The sequence below is a fragment of the Bufo bufo genome, chromosome 9 (assembly GCF_905171765.1).
Source record: "Bufo bufo chromosome 9, aBufBuf1.1, whole genome shotgun sequence".
NCBI classification, from domain to species: Eukaryota; Metazoa; Chordata; class Amphibia; order Anura; family Bufonidae; genus Bufo; species Bufo bufo.
Window position 1 is genome coordinate 170,499,508 of NC_053397.1, and position 24,080 is coordinate 170,523,587.

Consider the following 24,080-nt stretch of genomic DNA (forward strand, 5'->3'; position numbering starts at 1 on the left):
ATGCAATAGTGGAATGCAAAATAGATATTACTAGGGTCTCTAATGGTACTGGTGAGGTAGAAAAGATGGGGCACCTTCTAATCCTAACCTTCACCCTAGATATCCTAAAATTACAGGGCAACCTGCAAGGGGAAACCCTACAATACTGGAACCTACCAATATTTGCTGCCTTCAGAATCCCTATACTGTCCCATCATGTTATCCCTGTATTTGTGATAGCCACCTGTCTTGACTATGTTTTTGGCCCAGTCCAATATCTGCATTCTGACCCCCTATAGGAGAGTGGTTTATCATACCTCCTTGCAGAGGTCAAGCATGAAGAATGGTGGATTCCTTAGACTCTGCCCCTCAGGTTACTCTGTGCTGACCAAAGTATGGTCGTCTTAAGTGTTTCTGCCTCACTACCATGGTCCTTAAAACATGCTTGAATCTAGCTTTGTTTTGCTTCTGACTTTCATCCATACATTTGCTCCCTCATGCATCTATGTTGTCTGACTCTCCTGTGCATTGTCTCTCAGAGAAACAAATCCCACATTGGACCTTGGAAATTTGAGGATACTCCCATAAATTCTCAGACACTCTTTTTGTGCTCTTGAATTTCCACTTCCAAACCATCAGTTTGAGCTTCACACTTATAATTAGATTGTCTTTTTCTAGTGCTCGGACTGCTTTATATTTTTTTATTTGGGTGTCTTCCACAGTACTTTTCACAACTCGTGAAGTGTGGGATCACTGCTTTTGTATTCTCCCCTCATTTTGCACAGTGGTGCACTTACAGATTTGAATTCACTTTAGACGTAAAGGGGTTGTCTCACCTGAGATATTGGAAGCATATTGCTAGGATATGCTACTGTACCAATGTAAGATGGGTGCGGGTCTAAGAGGTGAACAGAGCTCTCAAAGTGCACAGACGCCCCCCATTCATTTTTATGGGTGCTCCAAAAATAGCCGAGTGCTGGCTTGGTTGTTTTGGGCAGGTCTAAAGAAGTGATTTGAGCAGTGGCCGCACGGTGCTGTCTCCATTCATTTCTATAGGACTTATACCACTCGGCTATTATTGGCACTCCCAAAGAAGTGATTGGAGAGTGGCCACACATGTGTGGTGCTCTCTCCTTCACTTTGGGAGCTCTGTTTTGACATTGGTGGCATATTCCAGTGATATGCCACCAATGTCTCAGGTGAGACAACTCCTTTAAGACAGAATTACTTTTTCCTATGTGACCTGAAAGGTTATAGTTCCCCTTTAAGTCAACAGTCCCATGACTATGGTTGCCTATCAACTAGCTTGTATAATATCAATAAAACAAGAGGGTTATGCGATATATTCTGACATTTATTGTTACCCTCTTTCAGACATATAAAAGGAATCTGCTATCTTCCCCGCAGTAGTGACCGTAGAAGTTGTGTAATGAATATTACTGTGAATGGTGAACATGTGAGTACACAGGGATGCTGAATTAATTTTTATATTTTTCTTTATTGATGTCCAAAAGGAAGATGACCTTAAAGTACAAGCAGATGTTTCAAGATGCAGATAAAACTTTAAGAGTGGAAAGGTTATTGTAGATGCAATCTTGTCTCAACTGAAAAAGAAAATTTTCCATAAAAAAAGTAGATATAAAAACGCTACATTACAATTCCCATGAAGTCTTGTTCTTTTCGGCACAAGTTGTTCCAATCTTAAAGGGGTTCTCCAGGAATCAAAAAAATCTAAATACTTAAATATTATTTTGTAATAAATATAATTAGAAATACCTTTCATTACTTAGAATGGCTTGTTTTGTCTAGGGAGCAATCATTAGGAGAAATAAAATGGCCGCTGTCCTATCAGTACACACAAAACCTGTCCTAATCACACAGGGGGACAAGGTACTTCACCACAATGAGCCATAGTGCTGCCTCATCCTCCTCTCTGCTCTGCTTGTCAGGGATTATGATCCTGAATACAAGTGAATCTCTGTGGGAATGGAGATGATGAGGAGACATGAGTCTCCATTACCACAACCCCACATTGCCACAGCCTGTCCTGTCCGTCCTCTCTTTATTTTATTTCTCCTCATAAACTAAATTCCCCAAAGATTTAGCTAAAGTTCTTATCAGCTGTAGTCAGGAGCATAATCCCTGACAAGTAGAGTGGAGGAGGAGGATGAGGCAGCTCTTTACCTCAGTGCTGTGAAGTAACTTGTCCTCATGTGTGATTAGGACAGGTTTTGTGTGAACTAATGGGACAGAAGCCATTTTGTTTCCTCTGATGATTGCTTCCAAGACAAAAGGAGCCGTTATAACTAATGAAAGATATTTGGGAATATATTTATGATAAAGTAATATTTAATTATATTTATTTTCTTAATTCCCGGAGAACCCCTTTATCCACTTTGCCAGACCTTTAGAACAACTGGGGAATCCTGGATTACCATGATTTACATATACTATATAAACGTTATTCTATAAAAATTCCATAATTACATCTTACAGACCTATAAATAATACTCCCATTAGCATGACCAAGTATTACAGCCATGCACTGGAAAGGTAAATACAGTACTGATCAGGAACAATTATGGGTATCGTAAACATCAGTTAAAGGGAACCTGTCAGTAGACCAATGCTGTCCTAATACTGACAGACTTCCACATGACTTGAAATAAGTCACACATGTAAAGAAGTGTCTGCTGGGCAGCTCTCCTCTGGCTTCTCCATTCCCTACTCAATTTGATTGACAGGTGGTTTGACTGACAGACCTGTTCTTTGTAATGTAGGAGACTGTCAGTATTTCATGCTGCCTTTTGTTAGCTTCTGCTTCTCTCTAAATCCAAATGCACATAATCGCTTCTCTTGACTTAGGGCTCTTTCACACTTGCGTTGTTCTGTTCCGGCATAGAGTTCCGTCGTCAGGGCTCTATGCCGGAAGAATCCTGATCAGGATTATCCCAATGCATTCTGAATAGAGAGAAATCCGTTCAGGATGCATCAGGATGTCTTCAGTTCAGGACCGGAACGTTTTTTGACCGGTGAAAATACCGCAGCATGCTGCACTTTTTGCTCCGGTCAAAAATCCTGAACACTTGCCGCAAGGCCGGATCCGGAATTAATGTCCATTGAAAGGCATTAATCCGGATCCGGTCTTAAGCTAAACGTCGTTTCGGCGCATTACCGGATCCGACGTTTAGCTTTTTCTGAATGGTTACCATGGCTGCCAGGACGCTAAAGTCCTGTTTGCCATGGTAAAGTGTAGTGGGGAGCGGGGGAGCAGTATACTTACCGTCCGTGCGGCTCCTGGGGTGCTCCAGAGTGACGTCAGGGCGCCCCACGCGCATGGATGACGTGATCGCATGGATCACGTCATCCATGCGCATGGGGCGCCCTGACGTCATTCTGGAGCGCCCCGGGAGCCGCACGGACGGTAAGTATACTGCTCCCCCGCTCCCCACTACTACTATGGCAGCCAGGACTTTAATAGCGTCCTGGGTGCCATAGTAACACTGAACGCATTTTGAAGACAGATCCGTCTTCAAATGCTTTCAGTTCAAATGGAGTGCACGACGGATCCGGACAACGCAAGTGTGAAAGAGGCCTTATAGTTGTCCACTTTAAATTTCTTATCCATTCGTTCAAAAGCAGCTAGAATATTCCTATTAGTGCCTCTGAAGAGTTTGAAGCCCAGGTATCTCACCGCTTTTAAATCACATCCCTACCATGCCATTTCCAATGCCCCTCATGACAACCACAGTGCCCCCATTACAGCCACTGTGCCAACTAATGGCAACTTGTTCCCTGATTATTTCTAATTGTATCTGCTCTGTAGCCTATTCAGTATGCAACATTTAGCTCTAATATTGGTGTTTACCTAATTCTTTACCCTTTCCTTTTAAACGTTAGTTTAGTGATGCCATGACTGTTGCACAGTTTATGAACGTGAGTGTGATTTGCAGTGTCGGAAAGAACATCAATAAGACAATCACATCTTTATCTCATTTCTATCCATTTATAAATTGTAAGTACTGACTGCTGCATTGCATAACTGCTGATCTACTATGTTTTATGTGTTAATTCTTTCATGGGATACAAAAGCACATTTATTTCCTATTACTATATCCATATGGGAATCCTATTCTAAGTTTAAATGGATTGTCCAGCAGTACTAAAGTATTAGTAAATGCTCAGAATGGTTTAACAAAATAAATAAATAAATCAATACTCACCCTCACCGATCCCGCAGCTGCCGTTTTAATGCTTACTGGGTCCCCTCTGGTCTCTGCTGGTGATGAGCAGCATGGGCAATATTCGTTTCCATGATATTTCACAAATCTTTGGCCTAATATTTGCGATAAATTAGCGAAATTTGAGAAATTCTAGAATTCGTGATCTCCAGTCACTATTTTCTTGATTGCGAAAATCGGCAATGTAATATACGTGTATTGTGCGTGCAATACAGGCGTGGCTCACTTTTGCTACATTTTTCAAGCTGCTAGAGATTTTTTGAGACTGGAGAAAATGCACAGTACAGTAATTCCTAACACCCTGCACTGGAACCAATCAGCTACACTATATCAGGATCTAACCTACACTGACTAACTCCCACTAACTATCTGTATTATATATATGAGCTATCTATCTAATGTAATTGACTCAGCAATTTAATGACTCAGCAAAGCACAGAGCACAGCAATGACACTGCTCTCTCTGTCACAACTGCAAGAAACAGCAGAAAATGGCTGCTGGGGAGGTTCTTATATAGTAAGGGGTAGGCAACTTTCCTATTGGTTGCTAGGGATGTGGCTAAGCTCTGACAAAGACATTGCAGCCTTCTCATTGGCCCATAAGCAAGAAGGGAAAAAAAACTTGAATATTAATGATTACGAATATATAGCAATATATTCTACATCTTCGCGAATTCTCGAAGTGCCGATATTCGCAATAGAAATTTGCCGCACCTATTAGAATGGAGCCTCGCTCCTCCCCTCCTCTTCTTCTCTCCACCTTTACCCCCTGCGCCCTCATCATGCCTTGCGCATGCGCCGTCTGTGTCCTTCTGTGGTCAGATGCTTCATCCACTAAACTTCACATGTGTCAGAAGGATGTGCAGTTCAGTGGATGAAGCTGCTGGCATCAGAAGGGCACAGACATCACAGACACAGGGATGTATTTGAATGGAGGAAACATCACATGGAAGTGGTTTTCCATGGTCATATGACCCTCCATTTAATGGACCAGAACTTCATGTGGACAACACAAAAGACTTGGCAAACAAGAAAATAATGCAGACTTTCAACAAAGGCTGTATTAGTAAGTGCCCTATAATCATCTCACAAAAACATTAGTCAACAGTAACAAGAAAGTGGCCAACCCCTTTAATCTTACAAGGGTAAGTTGCCATTGGTTACTCATTGCTGCAAAAAGGAACATGTAGTATTACACGGGACCATTCGAATGAAGGGCTGCCTAGGGAATACACTGATATAATAAGTTCTCCGGAGCAAGAGTCAACTTTTATTAAGTGGCTTCCTGCTAAAGGGTGTCCTGAGTGGGGAACACCTTTTTATCATGCTCATATTCTCTGATAGGCTATGATACTGTGCTATGTAAAGCTCCAGCCTGTCCTAGCTCTGCTAAAGCCTGGCCTAGCACATGGGTGCATGGTGGTTTTCAGCAGAGCAGGCACAGGCAGGAGCAGCAGTGTGTGCTTCTGCCAGTACAGTGCTCACTGCCGCGCATATTGTAGAAGTCAGAATCCATAGACCACATACAGTGTATATGCTGAGATGAAAGGCACTACAGAAAGGCTTGTTTTGCTATAAAAATAATAAAATTACTGAATAAAATATATCACAAAAATTATCATTAGGTCATTTCTAACAGTTTAAAAAATGGGGGTTATCCAATCCCTATAATTGGGGGGGAGCCAATAGCAGACCCAGACGTGAACGAGCCTGCTGGTGACGCCAGGGAGGCTCATCCACATTGCCGCCTGCTATTGGCTGCCTTGTCCCCGTCGCCAGATGCAGTGGCGCGGCTGCTGGGGAGCAAGGTAAGTACAACCTGTGTGAGGGGAGCTGGCATAAGTGGGGGCATAATAGGTGTTGGATAACCCCTTTGAGGCATAATCTGTTTAAAAAAAGTTTCAGTTATAAAGAAATATTAAAACAGACAATTCTTTTGCAGTGCGTCTTGATCCACCTACGTCCCTTGACATCAGGATGATAGAGGATGGTACATGGAATCTCTCCTGGGTCAACACTTATAGAAATTACATAGACAATGTGGAAACTGAAGTCCATTTCAAACCAGTAAAATGGTCATGGAAGGTAAAAAATGATTACCTAAGCCCCTCAAAATAAATTAAATTGAGCAAGCTACCAAGAGAAACTTTACATTGCCTATACATGGAAATTAATGTTATTCATGTTAATGTTAAGGCGACTTTCACACTAACGTTTTCTGGTATTGAGTTCCGTCATAGGGGCTCAATACCGGAAAAAAAATGTTTCATTTTTCTCCCCATTCATTGTCAATGGGGACAAAACTGAACTGAACAAAAAGGAATGCTCCAAAATGCATTCCGTTCCGTTTAGTTGTGTTCCCAGACCGGAGAGCAAACCGCAACATGTTGTATTTTGCTTTCCGTCCTGGGAAAAACGGATCCGTCATGACCCCCAATGCAAGTCAATGGGGACGTTTTCTCTGCCACAATAGAAAATTGATCCTTCCCCCTTTGACCTTCAATGGGGTTCAAAACGGATCAGGTTTGGCAATGTTAAAGAAATGTTAAAGATAATACAACCGGATCCGTTCATAACGGATGCAGATGGTTGTATTATCAGTAACGGAAGCGTTTTTGCTGGACCCTGCTGGAACCAGCAAAAACGCTAGTGTGAAAGTAGCCTAAGATTTTCTAAAATAAGAAATAATGTTATCTGTTCTCAGGATGCCAAAAGATTTACAATTACACAGTGTGACCTGTCAAGTTTACTGCGTGACCTATACCCGGGATCTCTGTATGAAGCTAAGGTGCGCATAAACCAGACAAATTTCCCAGGTGGCAGGTGGAGCGACTGGAGCAAGCCTGTACAATGGACAACACCTCCTAAAGATATTCTAGGTAATTAATCCGTTTATAATTACATACACTAATCAACTATGGCATTAAAACCTGATATTGTCCAGATTCCTCTTATGTCACTAAAACAGCACTGACCCTTCAAGGCATGGGTTCCACAAGACCTTTGTCCTTTGGTATCTGGCACCTTACAGGCTATGTCTACCTTTGGGGGCAATTTTTTATTATTGCTTTGTACTCATTTAAAGCTAAAAATCATTTTTAAACTGGTCTTTATTAAAAGAAATATGGAGCCATTTTTTCTGTACAGCAGGGTCTAAGGCTACTTTGACACTTGCGTTTTGCCTGATCTGGCAGGGATCAGCAAAAATGCTTCAGTTTCTGACAATACAACCGTCTGCGTCCATTATGAATGGATCCGATCGTTTTATCTTTGAAATAGCAATGACAGATCCGGCATGAACACCATTGAAAGTCAATGGGTGCCGGATCCGTTTTCTATTGTGTCCGTTTTGCTCAGCATCCCATGCCGGACAGAAAACCGCAGCTTGCTGCGGTTTTCTCTCCGGTATGGGAACACAACCAAACAGAACAGAATGCATTCTGGTGCACTCCGTTCTGTTCAGACCAGTTTTGTCCCCATTGACAATGAATGAGGAGAAAACGGAAGTGTTTTTCTCCGGTATTGAGATCCTCTGCCAGATCTCAATACCGGAAGAGTTAAACGCGAGTGTAAAAGTAACCTAAGTTTTCTCTCTTTTCTGTCAGCCAGCTCACCTGAGGGGCTCCTTATCTCTGCTCTCTAACATTATAAACACTCATAATAGCTCAGTTCTTACAGTATCTTACCGATAAGAATGTGGCTTAAAGGGGTTGTGTCACTTCAGCAAATAGCATTTATCATGTAGAGCATGTTAATAGAAGGCAGTTCCTAATGTATTGTGATTGTCCATATTGCCTCCTTTGCTGGCTGGATTCATTTTTCCATCATATTATAAACTGCTCGTTTCGTTGGTTACAACCACCCTGCAATCCATCAGAGGTGGCCGTGCTTGCACACTATAGGAAAAAGCACCAGCCTATGTGAGCACCCACAGTCCCGGATGCCAGAGAGGCCGACACTTTTTCCTATAGTGTGCAAGCACGACCACCACTGCTGGATTACAGAGTGATCATAACCCTTGGAAACGACCGGTGTATAATGTGATGGAAAAATGAATCCACCCAGCAAAGGAAGCAATATGGATAATCTTAATAACAATACATTAATAAGTGGCTTGTATTAACTTTCTCTTCTTGATAAATGCCACTTGCTGAAGTGACACAACTCCTAGTACTTATGACCTCTTAGTAAATTAGAGATAAGGGTTATTAGATGACCAGCACAAAGTGAAAGTAAAAAGTACCATTCACACAGCTAGAAAAACATTTAACTCTTTGCTACAGAAAAGCTTAATATTTTTAATAAAGACCAATTGGAAAATGATTTTAAGCCCAAAATAAGTAAAAAACAATCATTAAAAGAAATTGTCTCCGAAGGTGTACATAGCCTTTAAGTCCTGTAAATTTCCAAGTGAGGCCTCCATGGATTGCATTTGTTTTTATAGCACATCCCACAGATGTTTGATTGGATTGAGATCTGGGAACATTAGTGACCAAGCGTGGCATGGCACATTATCTTGCCATTGCCACTGCCATTAGAGAATATTGCTGCCATGAAGGGAGGAACTTGGACTGCAACAATGTTTAGGTAGGTGGTACGTGTAAAAGAAAGATTCCAAATTAATTAATTTGGACCCAAAGTTTCCCAGAAGATCATTGCCCAGAGCATCACACTGCCTCCATTGGCTTGATTTCTTCCTACAGTATATCCCGATTCCATCCCTTACCCAGATAAGCAACATACATGCATTGGACATGGCCATCCACATGGTGTAAAATAATATGTGGTTTGTTAGGCTAGGTTACCTTGTTCCATTGCTCCATGGTCCAGTTCTAATGCTTGCCCATAGTAGGTACTTTCTATCATAGTCAGCATGAACTTTTTTAGCAGTTTTTACAGCTCATTGGTGAAATTTACTAATTCTCCATGCTTTTAGTGGATGCCAAGTCCAACCATTGCCTAGCAGCAACACCTCAGTTGTCTAGTCACCACAGTTTGACCCTTGTTAAAGTCGCTCAGATCCGCACTCTTGCTCATTTTTCATGCTTCCAAGACATCAGTTTCAAGAACTGACTGTTCATTTAATATGTCTCACCTCTTAACAGGCGTCATTGTGACATAATCAATGTTATTCACTTCACCTGACATATTTCAAAGAGGAAGGCAAATATAAAGAACATATTGTGTAAAAGAATTAAAACTCAGTCACAGGAGAAATGTGGTCTGGATTAGGGGTGATCTTCTCAAAAAGATGGTGTTCTTCAGCACTCCAGCAATGTTCAGTAGTTTTATGTATTATTACCATTTTATTGTATTATATTATATCACTGTATTATATGTATTATATATTATTATAATATTACAGTTTTTATTATATTAGGTCTTGTGAATCTAGGAAGCTTATTTTTATTCGTTTTTTTTTTAAACAAAATCCTTCTGTTTTATTTTTGCAGTGGAGTTATGGTGTATGGAGTTTTGCACAATATATATATTTCACACTTGATGTCCCTTTAATTTCATGGCCTATTTGTGACACAAAATACCCATACTGAATAGTATATTACAGGATAATGTAAAAACTTAAATAATTGGAAATGAATGACGCATGGGGTTTAACAACCATAACAATTGTGGCTGGTTGTTTCAGCTTTCTAGAGGTCTACACATGATCCCAATACACAACATCTTGATTTGGGGTTGGATGTGAAGTGACATCTCCCCTTCATAAGCAGCAAGTAATAAGCTATGTAATTAACAATTAGATCCTGACAAGAAACTACAGACATGACATCCTGCATTATCTGGAGATGTATTCATAAGAAATGAGAGTGTATCCAATCCACATATAGTACTGAAGATTTAACACTACTACTACTGTTCTGCTGATAAACAATGTCTTCAATCTCCAGGTTCAACCTTCCCTACACCTGGAGTGGTAGCCATCCCAGTTGTTTTGTTGATTGTAGTGGTCGTTCTTTGTTCTTCAAAAAGGTAAAGTCAAAACTGTATTTTGCATGGTCCTATAAGGAATCTTTGTGTATAGTATGTTTGAACTCCTCTACTGGATAAGCCATCTGTCACGGATGAAGTTAGCAGATAGCTGGAACATATAAATAAACGAGTGACTGGCTTGATCTCAAACTAAGGAGCTGATAGGTGAGCCCTATAAAACCCTAAGAGCTCTCCCTGACTGCTATGCACATGCAAGGGTCTGTATGGTAGACGATTGCATGCCCGCGTACCTAATACTGTGTGACACCTGAAAACCCTATAATAATGAGGGGACACGACCACCGGCTCCCTGCACTTAATACGGACAGAGTCAGGGTCACCTAGAATAAAGCCAGCAAGGAAACACAATAAAGTAAATGACTTATCTGAACAAACAGCAGAAGCAGCCTCCAGCAGTGAACACCTCATCCAGGAAGTAGTATAAACCGCAAAGTGAGGCAGTATGGGAGGGATTATAAAGGAAGACGATTAGTCGAAATAAGTGACACCTGGCAGAAGGAAAGGAGATGAGAAAGTGAAACCAAAACAAAGAACATCATACAAGAGGTAGAGAAGAACGCCTGCCAGATCTTCTCACAGATCTGGTGGTGACACCATCATTATGTTCTCTATGCATAGGTTGATAGGGGTTTCCTGAAAACCTAATCTGTTCCTAGGAGACAACAATATAGGAGTAGGTCAGAAACTTCATTAAAAATATATATTTTTAAGAGGGCTGATCGAATGCTAGTAGAATAAAAGTCATTTTGTTTAACTCTACTTTGGGAGTGCTCCAAGATTTATAAGTCTACTACTTTGACCAATGATCGGGTCTTAATCGCTGGCATACCACCTTTAACATCTGACATTGTATAGCATCTGATACTGTATCCGTATAGAGATATAGCCTTATTTTATGCTTAATAACACGTACCTGTTTTAGAGGAGGAAAAAAATATTTTTCATCAAACCTCAGCTCAGAGCCCCAATCAGACCCCCAATGTTAATAAGACCTCCGATCTGACCCTCAATGTTAATAAGACTAGTGTTGGGCGCTAATATTCTAATTACGAATATCGGCACTTCGAGAATTTTCGAAAAAATAGAATATAGTGATATATATTTGTAATTTCGAATATTCTAGATTATTTTTCATCAGTAACCTCCCTTCTTGCTTGTGGGTAGGGATGAGCGAACCCGAACTGTATTTTCGTAAACGTCCGGGTTCGGGTTCGGTGTTCGGCGCTTTCTTGGCACTTTTTGAAAGGCTGCACAGCAGCCAATCAACAAGCGTCATACTACTTGCCCCAAGAGGCCATCACAGCCTTGCCTACTATTGGCATGGCTGTGATTGGCCAGTGCAGCATGTGACCCAGCCTCTATATAAGCTTGGGTCACGTAGCGCTGCACGTCACTCTGCTGATACAAGCGTAGGGAGAGGTTGCTGCTGCGACGTTAGGGCGAGATTAGGCAGATTAACTCCTCCAAAAGACTTAATTCAGTGATCGATCTCCAGCTGTGGATCATTGAAGTGCTGATATTGAATTGCTCACTTTTTTTAGGCTGCCCAGAGCGTTTTTATATCACTTTTTTCTGGGGTGATCGGCGGCCATTTTGTGGCTTGTGGTGCGCCAGCACAGCTACCACCAAGTGCATTTAACCATCAATAGTGTGGTTATTTTTTGCTATATCCTACATCAGGTGCAGGCTGAGCCTGTGTCACCCAAGTGCATTTAACCATCAATAGTGTGGTTATTTTTTGGCCATATACTACATCAGGGGCAAGTTGAGCCTGTCACCCAGCGCCTAAAAAATAGGCCTGACATTTATATTCCTCCAAATCAGTACTGTTTTAGCTGGTCAAGTTATTTTTAGTGACCGTAAAAGCACAGTTTTTGTTCTGGGTTGAAAAACTATTCCCAAATTTGCCATTCTCAAAATTAGTAGTTTCTGCTATATCAGGCCTACTTTAAATCTATCCCAAAAAGGGTATATTGGATTCAAGGTGCTGATAGTGTCATTCTGAAAAACTTAACACACACGCTACAGTGCAGATACAAGTCTAATTCTGTGATTAAAGGTATACTTGTCACACAGCGCCTAAAAAATAGGCCTGACATTTATATTCAGCTAAATCTGTCATTACTGGTGTGCCTGTATTAGTGTAATACGGTGCCAGACAGTGTTAGGTGTCTGTAAAAAAAGGCCTGAATTTTAATTTAATACATTGGCCCGAATAATTTTTTTCTTATTGTGGTGAACGGTAACAATGAGGAAAACATCTAGTAAGGGACGCGGACGTGGACATGGTCGTGGTGGTGTTAGTGGACCCTCTGGTGCTGGGAGAGGACGTGGCCGTTCTGCCACAGCCACACCTCCTAGTGTACCAACTACCTCAGGTCCCAGTAGCCGCCAGAATTTACAGGGATATTTGGTGGGGCCCAATGCCGTTCTAAGGATGGTAAGGCCTGAGCAGGTACAGGCATTAGTCAATTGGGTGGCCGACAGTGCATCCAGCACGTTCACATTATCTCCCACCCAGTCTTCTGCAGAAAGCGCACATATGGCGCATGAAAACCAAGCCCATCAGTCTGTCACATCACCCCCATGCATATCAGGGAAACTGTCTGAGCCTCAAGTTATGCAGCAGTCTCTTATGCTGTTTGAAGACTCTGCTGCCAGGGTTTCCCAGGGCATCCACCTAGCCCTTCCCCAGGGGTGGAAGAGATAGAATGCACTAACGCACAACCACTTATTTTTCCTGATGATGAGGACATGGGAATACCACCTCAGCATGTCTCTGATGATGACGAAACACAGGTGCCAACTGCTGCGTCTTTCTGCAGTGTGCAGACTGAACAGGAGGTCAGGGATCAAGACTGGGTGGAAGACGATGCAGGGGACGATGAGGTCCTAGACCCCACATGGAATGAAGGTCGTGCCACTGACTTTCACAGTTCGGAGGAAGAGGCAGTGGTGAGACCGAGCCAACAGCGTAGCAAAAGAGGGAGCAGTGGGAAAAATCAGAACACCCGCCGCCATGAGACTCCGCCTGCTACTGACCCCGCCGCCATCTGGGACCGAGCACCCCAAAGGCAGCTTCAAGGAGTTCCCTGGCATGGCACTTCTTCAAACAATGTGCTGACGACAAGACCCGAGTGGTTTGCACGCTGTGCCATCAGAGCCTGAAGCGAGGCATTAACGTTCTGAACCTTAGCACAACCTGCATGACCAGGCACCTGCATGCAAAGCATGAACTGCAGTGGAGTAAACACCTTAAAAACAAGGAAGTCACTCAGGCTCCCCCTGCTACCTCTTCTGCTGCTGCCGCCTCGGCCTCTTCCTCCGCCTCTGGAGGAACGTTGGCACCTGCCGCCAGCAAACATGGGATGTACCACCAACACCACCACCTGCGTCACCAAGCATCTCAACCATGTCACACGGCAGCGTTCAGCTCTCCATCTCACAAACATTTGAGAGAAAGCGTAAATTCCCACCTAGCCACCCTCGATCGCTGGCCCTGAATGCCAGCATTTCTAAACTACTGGCCTATGAAATGCTGTCATTTAGGCTGGTGGACACAGACAGCTTCAAACAGCTCATGTCGCTTGCTGTCCCACAGTATGTTGTTCCCAGCCGCCACTACTTCTCCAAGAGAGCCGTGCCTTCCCTGCACAACCAAGTGTCCGATAAAATCAAGTGTGCACTGCGCAACGCTATCTGTGGCAAGGTCCACCTAACCACAGATACGTGGACCAGTAAGCACGGCCAGGGACGCTATATCTCCCTAACTGCACACTGGGTAAATGTAGTGGCGGCTGGGCCCCAGGCGGAGAGCTGTTTGGCGCACGTCCTTCCGCCGCCAAGGATCGCAGGGCAACATTCTTTGCCTCCTGTCTCCTCCTCCTCCTACTCAGCTTCCTCCTCCTCTTCTTCCACCTGCTCATCCAGTCAGCCACACACCTTCACCACCAACTTCAGCACAGCCCGGGGTAAAAGTCAGCAGGCCGTTCTGAAACTCATATGTTTGGGGGAAAGGCCCCACACCGCACAGGAGTTGTGGCGGGGTATAGAACAACAGACCGACGAGTGGTTGCTGCCGGTAAGCCTCAAGCCCGGCCTGGTGGTGTGCGATAATGGGCGAAATCTCGTTGCAGCTCTGGGACTAGCCGGTTTGACGCACATCCCTTGCCTGGCGCATGTGCTGAATTTGGTGGTGCAGAAGTCATTCGCAACTACCCCGACATGTCAGAGCTGCTGCATAAAGTGCGGGCCGTCTGTTCGCGCTTCCGGCGTTCACACCCTGCCGCTGCTCGCCTGTCTGCGCTACAGCGTAACTTCGGCCTTCCCGCTCACCGCCTCATATGCGACGTGCCCACCAGGTGGAATTCCACCTTGCACATGCTGGACAGACTGTGCGAGCAGCAGCAGGCCATAGTGGAGTTTCAGCTGCAGCACGCACGGGTCAGTCGCACTGCGGAACAGCACCACTTCACCACCAATGACTGGGCCTCCATGCGAGACCTGTGTGCCCTGTTGCGCTGTTTCAAGTACTCCACCAACATGGCCAGTGGCGATGACGCCGTTATCAGCGTTACAATACCACTTCTATGTCTCCTTGAGAAAACACTTAGGGCGATGATGGAAGAGGAGGTGGCCCAGGAGGAAGAGGAGGAAGAGGGGTCATTTTTAGCACTTTCAGGCCAGTCTCTTCGAAGTGACTCAGAGGGAGGTTTATTGCAACAGCAGAGGCCAGGTACAAATGTGGCCAGACAGGGCCCACTACTGGAGGACGAGGAGGACGAGGATGAGGAGGAGGTGGAGGAGGATGAGGATGAAGCATGTTCACAGCGGGGTGGCACCCAAAGCAGCTCGGGCCCATCACTGGTGCGTGGCTGGGGGGGAAACACAGGACGATGACGATACGCCTCCCACAGAGGACAGCTTGTCCTTACCTCTGGGCAGCCTGGCACACATGAGCGACTACATGCTGCAGTGCCTGCGCAACGACAGCAGAGTTGCCAACATTTTAACGTGTGCGGACTACTGGGTTGCCACCCTGCTGGATCCCCGGTACAAAGACAATGTGCCCACCTTACTTCCTACACTGGAGCGTGATAGGAAGATGCGCGAGTACAAGCGCACGTTGGTAGACGCGCTACTGAGAGCATTCCCAAAAGTCACAGAGGAACCAGTGGAAGCCCAAGGCGAAGGCAGAGGAGGAGCAAGAGGTCGCCAATGCAGCTGTGTCACGGCCAGCTCCTCTGAGGGCAGGGTTAGCATGGCAGAGATGTGGAAAAGTTTTGTCACCACGCCACAGCTAACTGCACCACCACCTGATATGGAACGTGTTAGCAGGAGGCAACATTTCACTAACACGGTGGAACAGTACCTGTGCACACCCCTCCACGTACTGACTGATGGTTCGGCCCCATTCAACTTCTGGGTCTCCAAATTGTCCACGTGGCCAGAGCTAGCCTTTTATGCCTTGGAGGTGCTGGCCTGCCCGGCGGCCAGCGTTTTGTCTGAACGTGTATTTAGCACGGCAGGGGGCGTCATTACAGACAAACACAGCCGCCTGTCTACAGCCAATGTGGACAAGCTGACGTTCATAAAAATGAACCAGGCATGGATCCCACAGGACCTGTCCATCCCTTGTGCAGATTAGACATTAACTACCTCCCCTTAACCATATATTATTGTACTCCAGGGCACTTCCTCATTCAATCCTATTTTTATTTTCATTTTACCATTATATTGCGGGGCAACCCAAAGTTGAATGAACCTCTCCTCTGTCTGGGTTCCGGGGCCTAAATATGTGACAGTGGCCTGTTCCAGTGGTGGGTAACGTGAAGCCTGATTCTCTGCTATAACATGAAGACTGATTCTGTGCTGACATGAAGCCAGGTTCTCTGTTACGGGACCTCTCTCCTCTGCCTGGCTGCCTGGGCCTAAATATGTGACAGTGGCCTGTTCCAGTGGTGGGTGACGTGAAGCCTGATTCTCTGCTATAACATGAAGACTGATTCTGTGCTGATATGAAGCCAGATTCTCTGTTACGGGACCTCTCTCCTCTGTCTGGGTGCCGGGGCCTAAATGTGTGACAGTGGCCTGTTCCAGTGGTGGGTGACGTGAAGCCTGATTCTCTGCTATGACATGAAGACTGATTCTGTGCTGACATGAAGCCAGATTCTCTGTTACGGGACCTCTCTCCTCTGTCTGGGTGCCAGGGCCTAAATGTGTGACAGTGGCCTCTTCCAGTGGTGGGTGACGTGAAGCCTGATTCTCTGCTATGACATGAAGACTGATTCTGTGCTGACATGAAGCCAGATTCTCTGTTACGGGACCTCTCTCCTCTGTCTGGGTGCCTGGGCCTAAATGTGTGACAGTGGCCTCTTCCAGTGGTGGGTGACGTGAAGCCTAATTCTCTGCTATGGCATGAAGACTGATTCTGTGCTGACATGAAGCCAGATTCTCTGTTACGGGACCTCTCTCCTCTGTCTGGGTGCCAGGGCCTAAATGTGTGACAGTGGCCTGTTCCAGTGGTGGGTGACGTGAAGCCTGATTCTCTGCTATGACATGAAGACTGATTCTCTGCTGACATGAAGCCAGATTCTCTGCTATGGCATGAAGAGACTGATTCTCTGCTGACATGAAGCCAGATTCTCTGCTATGGCATGAAGAGACTGATTCTCTGCTGACGTGAAGCCCGATTCTCTGCTATGGGACCTCTATCCAATTGATATTGGTTAATTTATTTTTTTATTTTTTATTCTATTTTAATTCATTTCCCTATCCACATTTGTTTGCAGGGGATTTACCTACATGTTGCTGCCTTTTGCATCCCTCTAGCTCTTTCCTGGGCTGTTTTACAGCCTTTTTAGTGCCGAAAAGTTCGGGTCCCCATTGACTTCAATGGGGTTCGGGACGAAGTTCGGGTCGGGTTCGGATCCCGAACCCGAACATTTCCGGGAAGTTCGGCCGAACTTCTCGAACCCGAACATCCAGGTGTTCGCTCAACTCTACTTGTGGGCCAATGAGAAGGCTGCAATGTGTCTGTCAGAGCTTAGCAACATCCCTAGCAACCAATAGGAAAGTTGCCTACCCCTTACTATATAAGAAGCTCCCCAGCAGCCATTTTCTAAAGTTTATTGCAGTTATGAAAGAGACAGCAGTGATATTGCACACACTACATTAGATAGATAGTTAGATAGCTTTTATTTATATATATATATATATATATATATATATATATATATATATATTACAGATAGTTATTGGGAGATAGTCAGTGTAGGTTATATCCTGATATAGTGTAGCTGTTGCAGTGCAGGGTGTTAGGTAGTGTGATATTTTCTGCTGTCCATACATATATGCAGACCTGCTAAAATGTGAAGTTTTGCATCATTAGTGCAGATTAACGCAATCGCGAATATATTGGAGCACTCTAATTGCATATAAAGCCATTTTTTATGTTCTGCCGTGCCAACCATTTTCTCCAGTCTCAGGAAACTTCTAGCAGCTTGGATAATGTAGCAAAAGTGACCCACGCCTGTATTCCACGCTCATTACGCGAATATTACATTGCCGATTTTTCGCAATTTAAGAAAATAATCTCAAATTCGCGAATATATGACGAATATTCGCCCAAATATTCGTGAAATATTGCGAATTCGAATATAGCCCCTGCCGCTCATCACTAAATAAGACCCTCAATCAGACCACAGATCAGACCACCAATGTTAATAAGACCGCCAAAAAGACCTAAGATTAGACCCACATGTTAATAAGACCCCCATTCAGACACTCAGATCAGACCCCAATGTTAATTAAACCCCCTTTCAGACACTCAGATCAGACCTCCAATGTTAGGACCCCTATTCAGACCTCAGATCAGACCCCCATGTCAATAATACCCCTCTTCAGAGACTAAGATCAGACCCCCAATGTTAAGACCCCCATTAAGATCTCAGCTCAGATCAGCATGTTAATAAGACCCCTATTCAGACACTGAGATCAGACACAAAAAAAAAGACTTACCTCTCCTGCTTCAGATGCCGCAGCTGCTTTGGGGATCCAGCTCTCTTCCGGCTCTCCCTGTTGCGCTGTCACCCAGGGACGATGCATTCACCACTTCCCAGTCCTCCTGTGCTAGTGAACGCTTTCATAATGACAGCACTCATTAGTATTTGCCCCATAAGACACATTTTTTCCCCCACCTTGGGGGGTGGGGGGCTGGGGATTTTGTCTTATAGGGTGAAAAATACAGTACATTGTTTTGCAGTCTCTAATTTATTGCTTCACTGTTTTGCTTATTATAGTATATCTTATAATATAGCTAACACCATTTTTTTTATGGTAGGGTCAAGAAGGTAATGTGGATAGGTGTTCCAGATCCAGCACATTTTTTTCACCCCTTAATAGACACTCACAAAGGAAACTTCAAGGTAAGATGAACTACTATTGTTTTTTCTATAGCACTGAAGGATTTATATTTGTCATAAAATTGCCAGTTTAACTTCCATATTTGTTCTTTTGGAGTTTCTTTGTTATATGAACACTTTTGTTAAAAAAACATTTTTTTAAAATGTACCAGGTGTTGGGATTCACTTGTGAATGAGGGTCAGCGATTTCACAGGATTCAACGGTTTAAAAGTCCAATACCGTTAATTTTTCATCCAAGTTTTACTGGCAAGGGCAGAGCTAAAGCCCGCCCCACAGTGCCGGTGACATCACCGGGCTTCCTGGCAGCCCCATGGAGAGCCCGATTCATCATCGGAACTCCAGAAAATGCCTTTGCTCTGCGCCATTTAGCGCAGGGAACAGGAGAGCATCGGAGCATGAACTGCTCTTATGCTCAAGTCAGGGGGGCTGCCTGGGTGAAAATGGAGGTATGTCCGGGTTCAGCTCTGAACCCGGACAACCCCTTTAAGTGAATCCACAGTACCAAAAGAGAACATAAACAACAAAACAAAAACCCTTGGCCGTCTGGGCGCTAACTAAACAGTTTTTATTTTCCCCTATGCTTTCATAGGGCGATTAGGCTTTATATAGCCAACAGGTCATGCAGCTTCCAGCATTCTGACCCTGAATGAGCATTTCAGCCCTGTATTTATCCCCACAGTAATTAGCCCAGCCGCTACACTTGGGATTGCCTCAGGCTAGGGGAAAGTGTTGTACTTGAGTGGGAAGGGAATGCAATTTCCCACTACCAACATCTACATGCCATTCCATAAAAATCCAGGCCCATAAAACACTTTAAAGAAAAGTGCCTCAGCAAACTCCAGCTTTCCTGGATTCTTTTACCTCACCCATCTGAGCATTCTGGGTGAGATCTGCACCTCCTCCAGTACTTTGCCAGCCACCGTGCTACACAGGATAAAGATCCCATAAGACACTTGCTACATGTTAGTGTCCATTCAAAAAGGTGACAATCATCATTGTGTCCATGATAATTTCCAGGACAAATATAACATCAGACATATGAGGTACATTGAAAAATCTGCACATACGTCTACATGTATTTTTGTGCAAGAAAAAATCATATTATATTGTGCAGCCTCCACCCAAGAAATATTGCTCCTGAGGACGAATCTGGTATTTGTAGGGTACACCACACAACATGAAGTACCTAAGGTACCGCTACACAACTGACATCCCGTGATGCCATATGGCTCCCAACCATCTGGTTACAGACATGCTATGTTTGGTGACTGCTCACATTTTACTGAGAAGAGGCTTCTTTTGACCACTCTGCCATAAAGCCCAGTGGAATGCTGCAGTGATGGTTGAACTTACAGAAGTTTCTGCAGTCTGCACACAGGATCTTTGGATCTCAGCCACAGTGACTATTGGGTTGTAGGTCACCTCTCTTACCCATTTCTGAGGGGCGACCAGCTTTAGGAAGAGTCCTGGTTGTTCCAAACTTCTTCTATTTAAGAATTATAGAGATCACTGTGCTATTGGGAACTTTCAGTGCAGCAGAAAATTGTTGTACCCTTCTCCAGATCTGTGCCTCCACGCAATCCTGTCTCTGAGCTATAAAGGCAGTTCGTTCCTTCTCATGGCTTGTGCATTGTCAGCTGTGAGACCTTAAATAGACAGAAATGTGTCTTTCTGAGCCATGTCCAATCAACTGAATTTACCACAGGTGACTCAATTCAAGGTGTAGAAACTTCTCAAAGATGATCAAGAGAAATGGGAGTCTCCCAGAGCTAAATTTCAAGTGTCATGGCAAAGGGTCTTAATACTTATGTCCATGTGAAAATGTTGTTTTCCGAAACCTGCAAAGATTTTTTTAATTCTTTTTTTACTTTCTCATTATGCAGTATTGAGCTCAAATTGATTGGGAAAACTAGATTTTTTTTTATTTTAGCACAAGGCCACACCATAACAAAATGTGAAAAAAGTGAAAGAGTTTGAAGACTTTCCTAATCCACGTTTTCAAAAGGAGAGAGCCACATGCATGCTTGGGCTCCTATTTTCTGGAGGGGAAATAGGGAGAAGGGGATCCCTATTCTCCCAGTAGGTGGGAGTCCTGGAAATGGATGTGGCACCTATCAGACATACAGGTGAAACTCGAAAAATTGGAATATCGTGCAAAGTTCATTTATTTCAGATAGACTCATTACATGCGAAGCAAGATGTTTCAAGCCTTTATTTGGTATAATTTGTATGATTATGGCTTATAGCTTATCAAACTACAAAGTCTCAATTTTGAGGTGCCCTTTGCTCAGGGGGTATGGATTAATTAGCTGACTAGAGTGTGACACTTTGAGCCTAGAATATTGACCCTTTTCACAAAATTCTAATTTTAAGATGCATTATGCAATTCCTTTTAATTTGCATTACTGAAATAAATTGACTTTTGCACAATATTCAAATTTTTCGAGTTTAACCTGTATATGGCATATTATTTTGATATGCTATAAATTATTGTGGCCCTTGGTATTGGTTCATACTGACAATGTGGCCTCGGACCAGAAAAGGTTGCGCACCCCTGGCATAAGAGTCTGTTACACTTGGAATACTGTGTGGTACAATGTAAGGTTTGTCTTGTCCTTACGTTAATCATTAATTTGTCTGTCTTTTCAGAAATGGCTATCTACCCCTTATGTTTTTTCATCATTCTTTCTGGATCCAAGTCCTCTTGATATTTCCCCGCTGAATATCAATTGCAAAGTGGAAGAACAAAGTCTGAAAGGCCCCTCCACTGCAGAACCAGAAAAAGACAAACTCGGACATTCCAGCTCCAGCTATACCAATCAGGAATATTTCTCCTCTGTTTGTCTTGGTTATGACCATTTTCCAACAACAGCTGTAAATGAGTCTTTACATTCCCCAACTGATGAAGAGATTCCTCTGTTCCAGGCTGAGTACCTCTGCGCCCCTCAATCTATTGCTGGTTTTGGTGTCCACAATGGGTCCTTTGAACGGGATGCTTCACCTCAAGTCATTCAAAATTCTGTCCTTGCAGAGGAAGCCATTGCTAAGCCCCAATGTGATGATGAGGGTGGTGAAACTTTTACTCATCAAGAAACAGAGAATGTGAAAGAAGACAAAGGAAAAGAAATCTTTGAGGATCACAAAGAGTCAAGTGATTCATTCTCTACTCCCATGGTATATCAGCAAGATGGCAAACCGTCAATGGAAGCTAATGTTGCAGCGGACTACCTTTCCCTAAAAGAGTTATACCAGAAGCATTGTCAATGGGTGTGATTGGATTACACTGTTTTAAACTAAGGCATATGATGTACCACTATACCACCATAGGCAGGGTTATGCATGAGCGGTGCATTCTGAAAGTAAAGAGAACAGCTAATAGCACCTGGAGAGAGAAGAGAAAATGAAAAGTGATGGACAAACATCTGCCGGGACGGTTCGCGAACGCGATCAAATGTTCGCGAACTGCAAAATCGCGGCGGGTCCCATTCATTTTAATGGCAGGCGAACCTGAAACACCTTCAGCTCATATTTGCAGCCAAGAAATAATTACTAGACGTGCACAAATAGTCCCACAACATGGACAGTGACATACCAGATGTATTATTTGAATTTGCAATCTCTATTCATTATTTTTTTAAATGCGAAATATCGGCAATATAATTTTCGCGTATGCGCATGCGCACACCAGTTATAGTTATTTTTTCCAATACCGTTTGTCACTCTGTGTAGCTGCGGTATAGCTGCAGAACCGCTCACCACTGCTGCACAATACAAATCCACTATAATATGCTTTCTATGTTAGAAAGTATATTATAAGTGTATTACACCCCTCAGTATGTCACACCTATGGATAGCACACCTATAACAGTCCTTAAAAGGACTTTTGTGGACCTATTTGATAGCGTTTTTGTCCCTAACAGTCTGTCCCTGCTCCACACAGCAACCTCTACCTACACTGACAAAAGACAGAATGTAAAATGGCGGCCAGATGTCCATGTGCTGAAACTTTTCAATTGGCTGTCCTGTACCAGCTGATGGATGTGTCATGGGTCAAAGTTCTTCAAAATGTAAAAGAAAATGGCGGGCGTGAATATCTCCATATGTTTGCCCGTTCGGCGAGCATCGAACGAGCAAAGTTTGCCGCGAACCGACCGCCGGGCGAACCACAAGGCCATCACTAAGAATGAGAGGTTAATAGGAATCATTTAGGTGGAGTGATGGAAGTTGGCATTTGCTACAAGGTAGAGATGGATATCAACACCACATTGTAAATGGAGAGTAGGTAAAATTGTGTACAGTCTGACTTTGACACAAGCAATTTGCTTTGGTGTCTCGTATATCTGGATTCAGGTTAAACAGTCCCTTTAAGGTTGTACTTACCATGGCATCCTGGGACTTTCTCTGGGCCAGAAGAAAGTGGAAACTCCATCCAGCTTCATTTTGAATAGTTTGAAACTGTGCAGGGTTCTCCAAAGACATTCAAGCAAACAAACAAGATCAGAACCGGCTTAAAGGGGTTAATCTATCAGAGCAGAACAACCCCTTTTATAAATGGGAACTTGTTGGCCTGTAATGATTACCTATTAGCACCTAGAGAAGCTGAGTAGCCACATTTTTCTTTTTTAATGTAGTATTACATAGCACCAGGGGCGGACTGGCCATAGACCCTACAGGGAAATTTCTTGGTGGGCAGATGCCCAGGGGGGCCCCTGAGCCCTCTTCACGGCCTCTGGCCAGTTACATATTGATCTGATCCTCTCAGCATTAATTAATGCTGGAAGCATCGGGTATTTATGCACCTGTCTGGCGGCCGAAGGTGCCCTCCTGAATTTGACCGTATTGCCACCCTCAGGACGATTATACAGTTGAATACTGCAGTGGGGGCGGCAGCATTTTTTGCTGCTCTGTGGTATTTGGTTCTACTGGGGCGGTATTTTGCACTGCACTAAGGCATTTCTGACCCCGCCTACTTCTGTTGCCCCTCCTTCTGTCAATTTGGATAGGCCTACAACATAGGGCCACTTTTAGGCATTTTTTTTCCAGGGCCACTTTAAGTTCCCAGTGCGCCCCTGCATGGCACCCATTCAAGTGAATGGACAATCATATAACAAATTGTGATGTTTCCCAGACTGGGAGCCACACTCTGCACTGGTTTTTCTGTTTGGCTAATAAGGAAGAAAGTTAATGGTACAATGGGACAACCCCTTTAAGGGCAGACAAGTGTTCCTTGTTTGGCCCCTATGCATAACCTTGAACCTAAATAGGCTTTAGTGTAAGGTTTTTATCATGAAGAAATGAGTAATGAAGTAATGGTATTGTATATTTTTACAACATAAATGATGGACATAAAAGACATACCGTAAGCCACTGACCAGCAGCTACATTCAAATAAATGCAACTTATTTCCTGAATCCACCATCCAAG

The 24,080-nt window shown here is 43.8% G+C and overlaps 1 protein-coding gene across 2 annotated transcripts in view; it reads left to right on the top strand.

Annotated features, from left to right (window-relative positions):
* IL2RB (interleukin 2 receptor subunit beta) overlaps positions 1–22,175 on the top strand; it is an 86,166-nt gene extending 63,991 nt beyond the window's left edge. For both annotated transcript variants that reach the window (XM_040407174.1, XM_040407176.1), the window contains 7 exons: positions 1,354–1,435; positions 3,880–3,994; positions 6,163–6,305; positions 6,925–7,099; positions 10,130–10,211; positions 18,574–18,658; positions 21,306–22,175. In XM_040407174.1, coding sequence (XP_040263108.1) covers positions 1,354–1,435; positions 3,880–3,994; positions 6,163–6,305; positions 6,925–7,099; positions 10,130–10,211; positions 18,574–18,658; positions 21,306–21,929 — 1,306 coding nt within the window. In that variant the 3' untranslated portion in view covers positions 21,930–22,175. The remainder of the gene's footprint in view (positions 1–1,353; positions 1,436–3,879; positions 3,995–6,162; positions 6,306–6,924; positions 7,100–10,129; positions 10,212–18,573; positions 18,659–21,305) is intronic.
* The last annotated feature ends 1,905 nt before the right edge of the window (positions 22,176–24,080 follow it).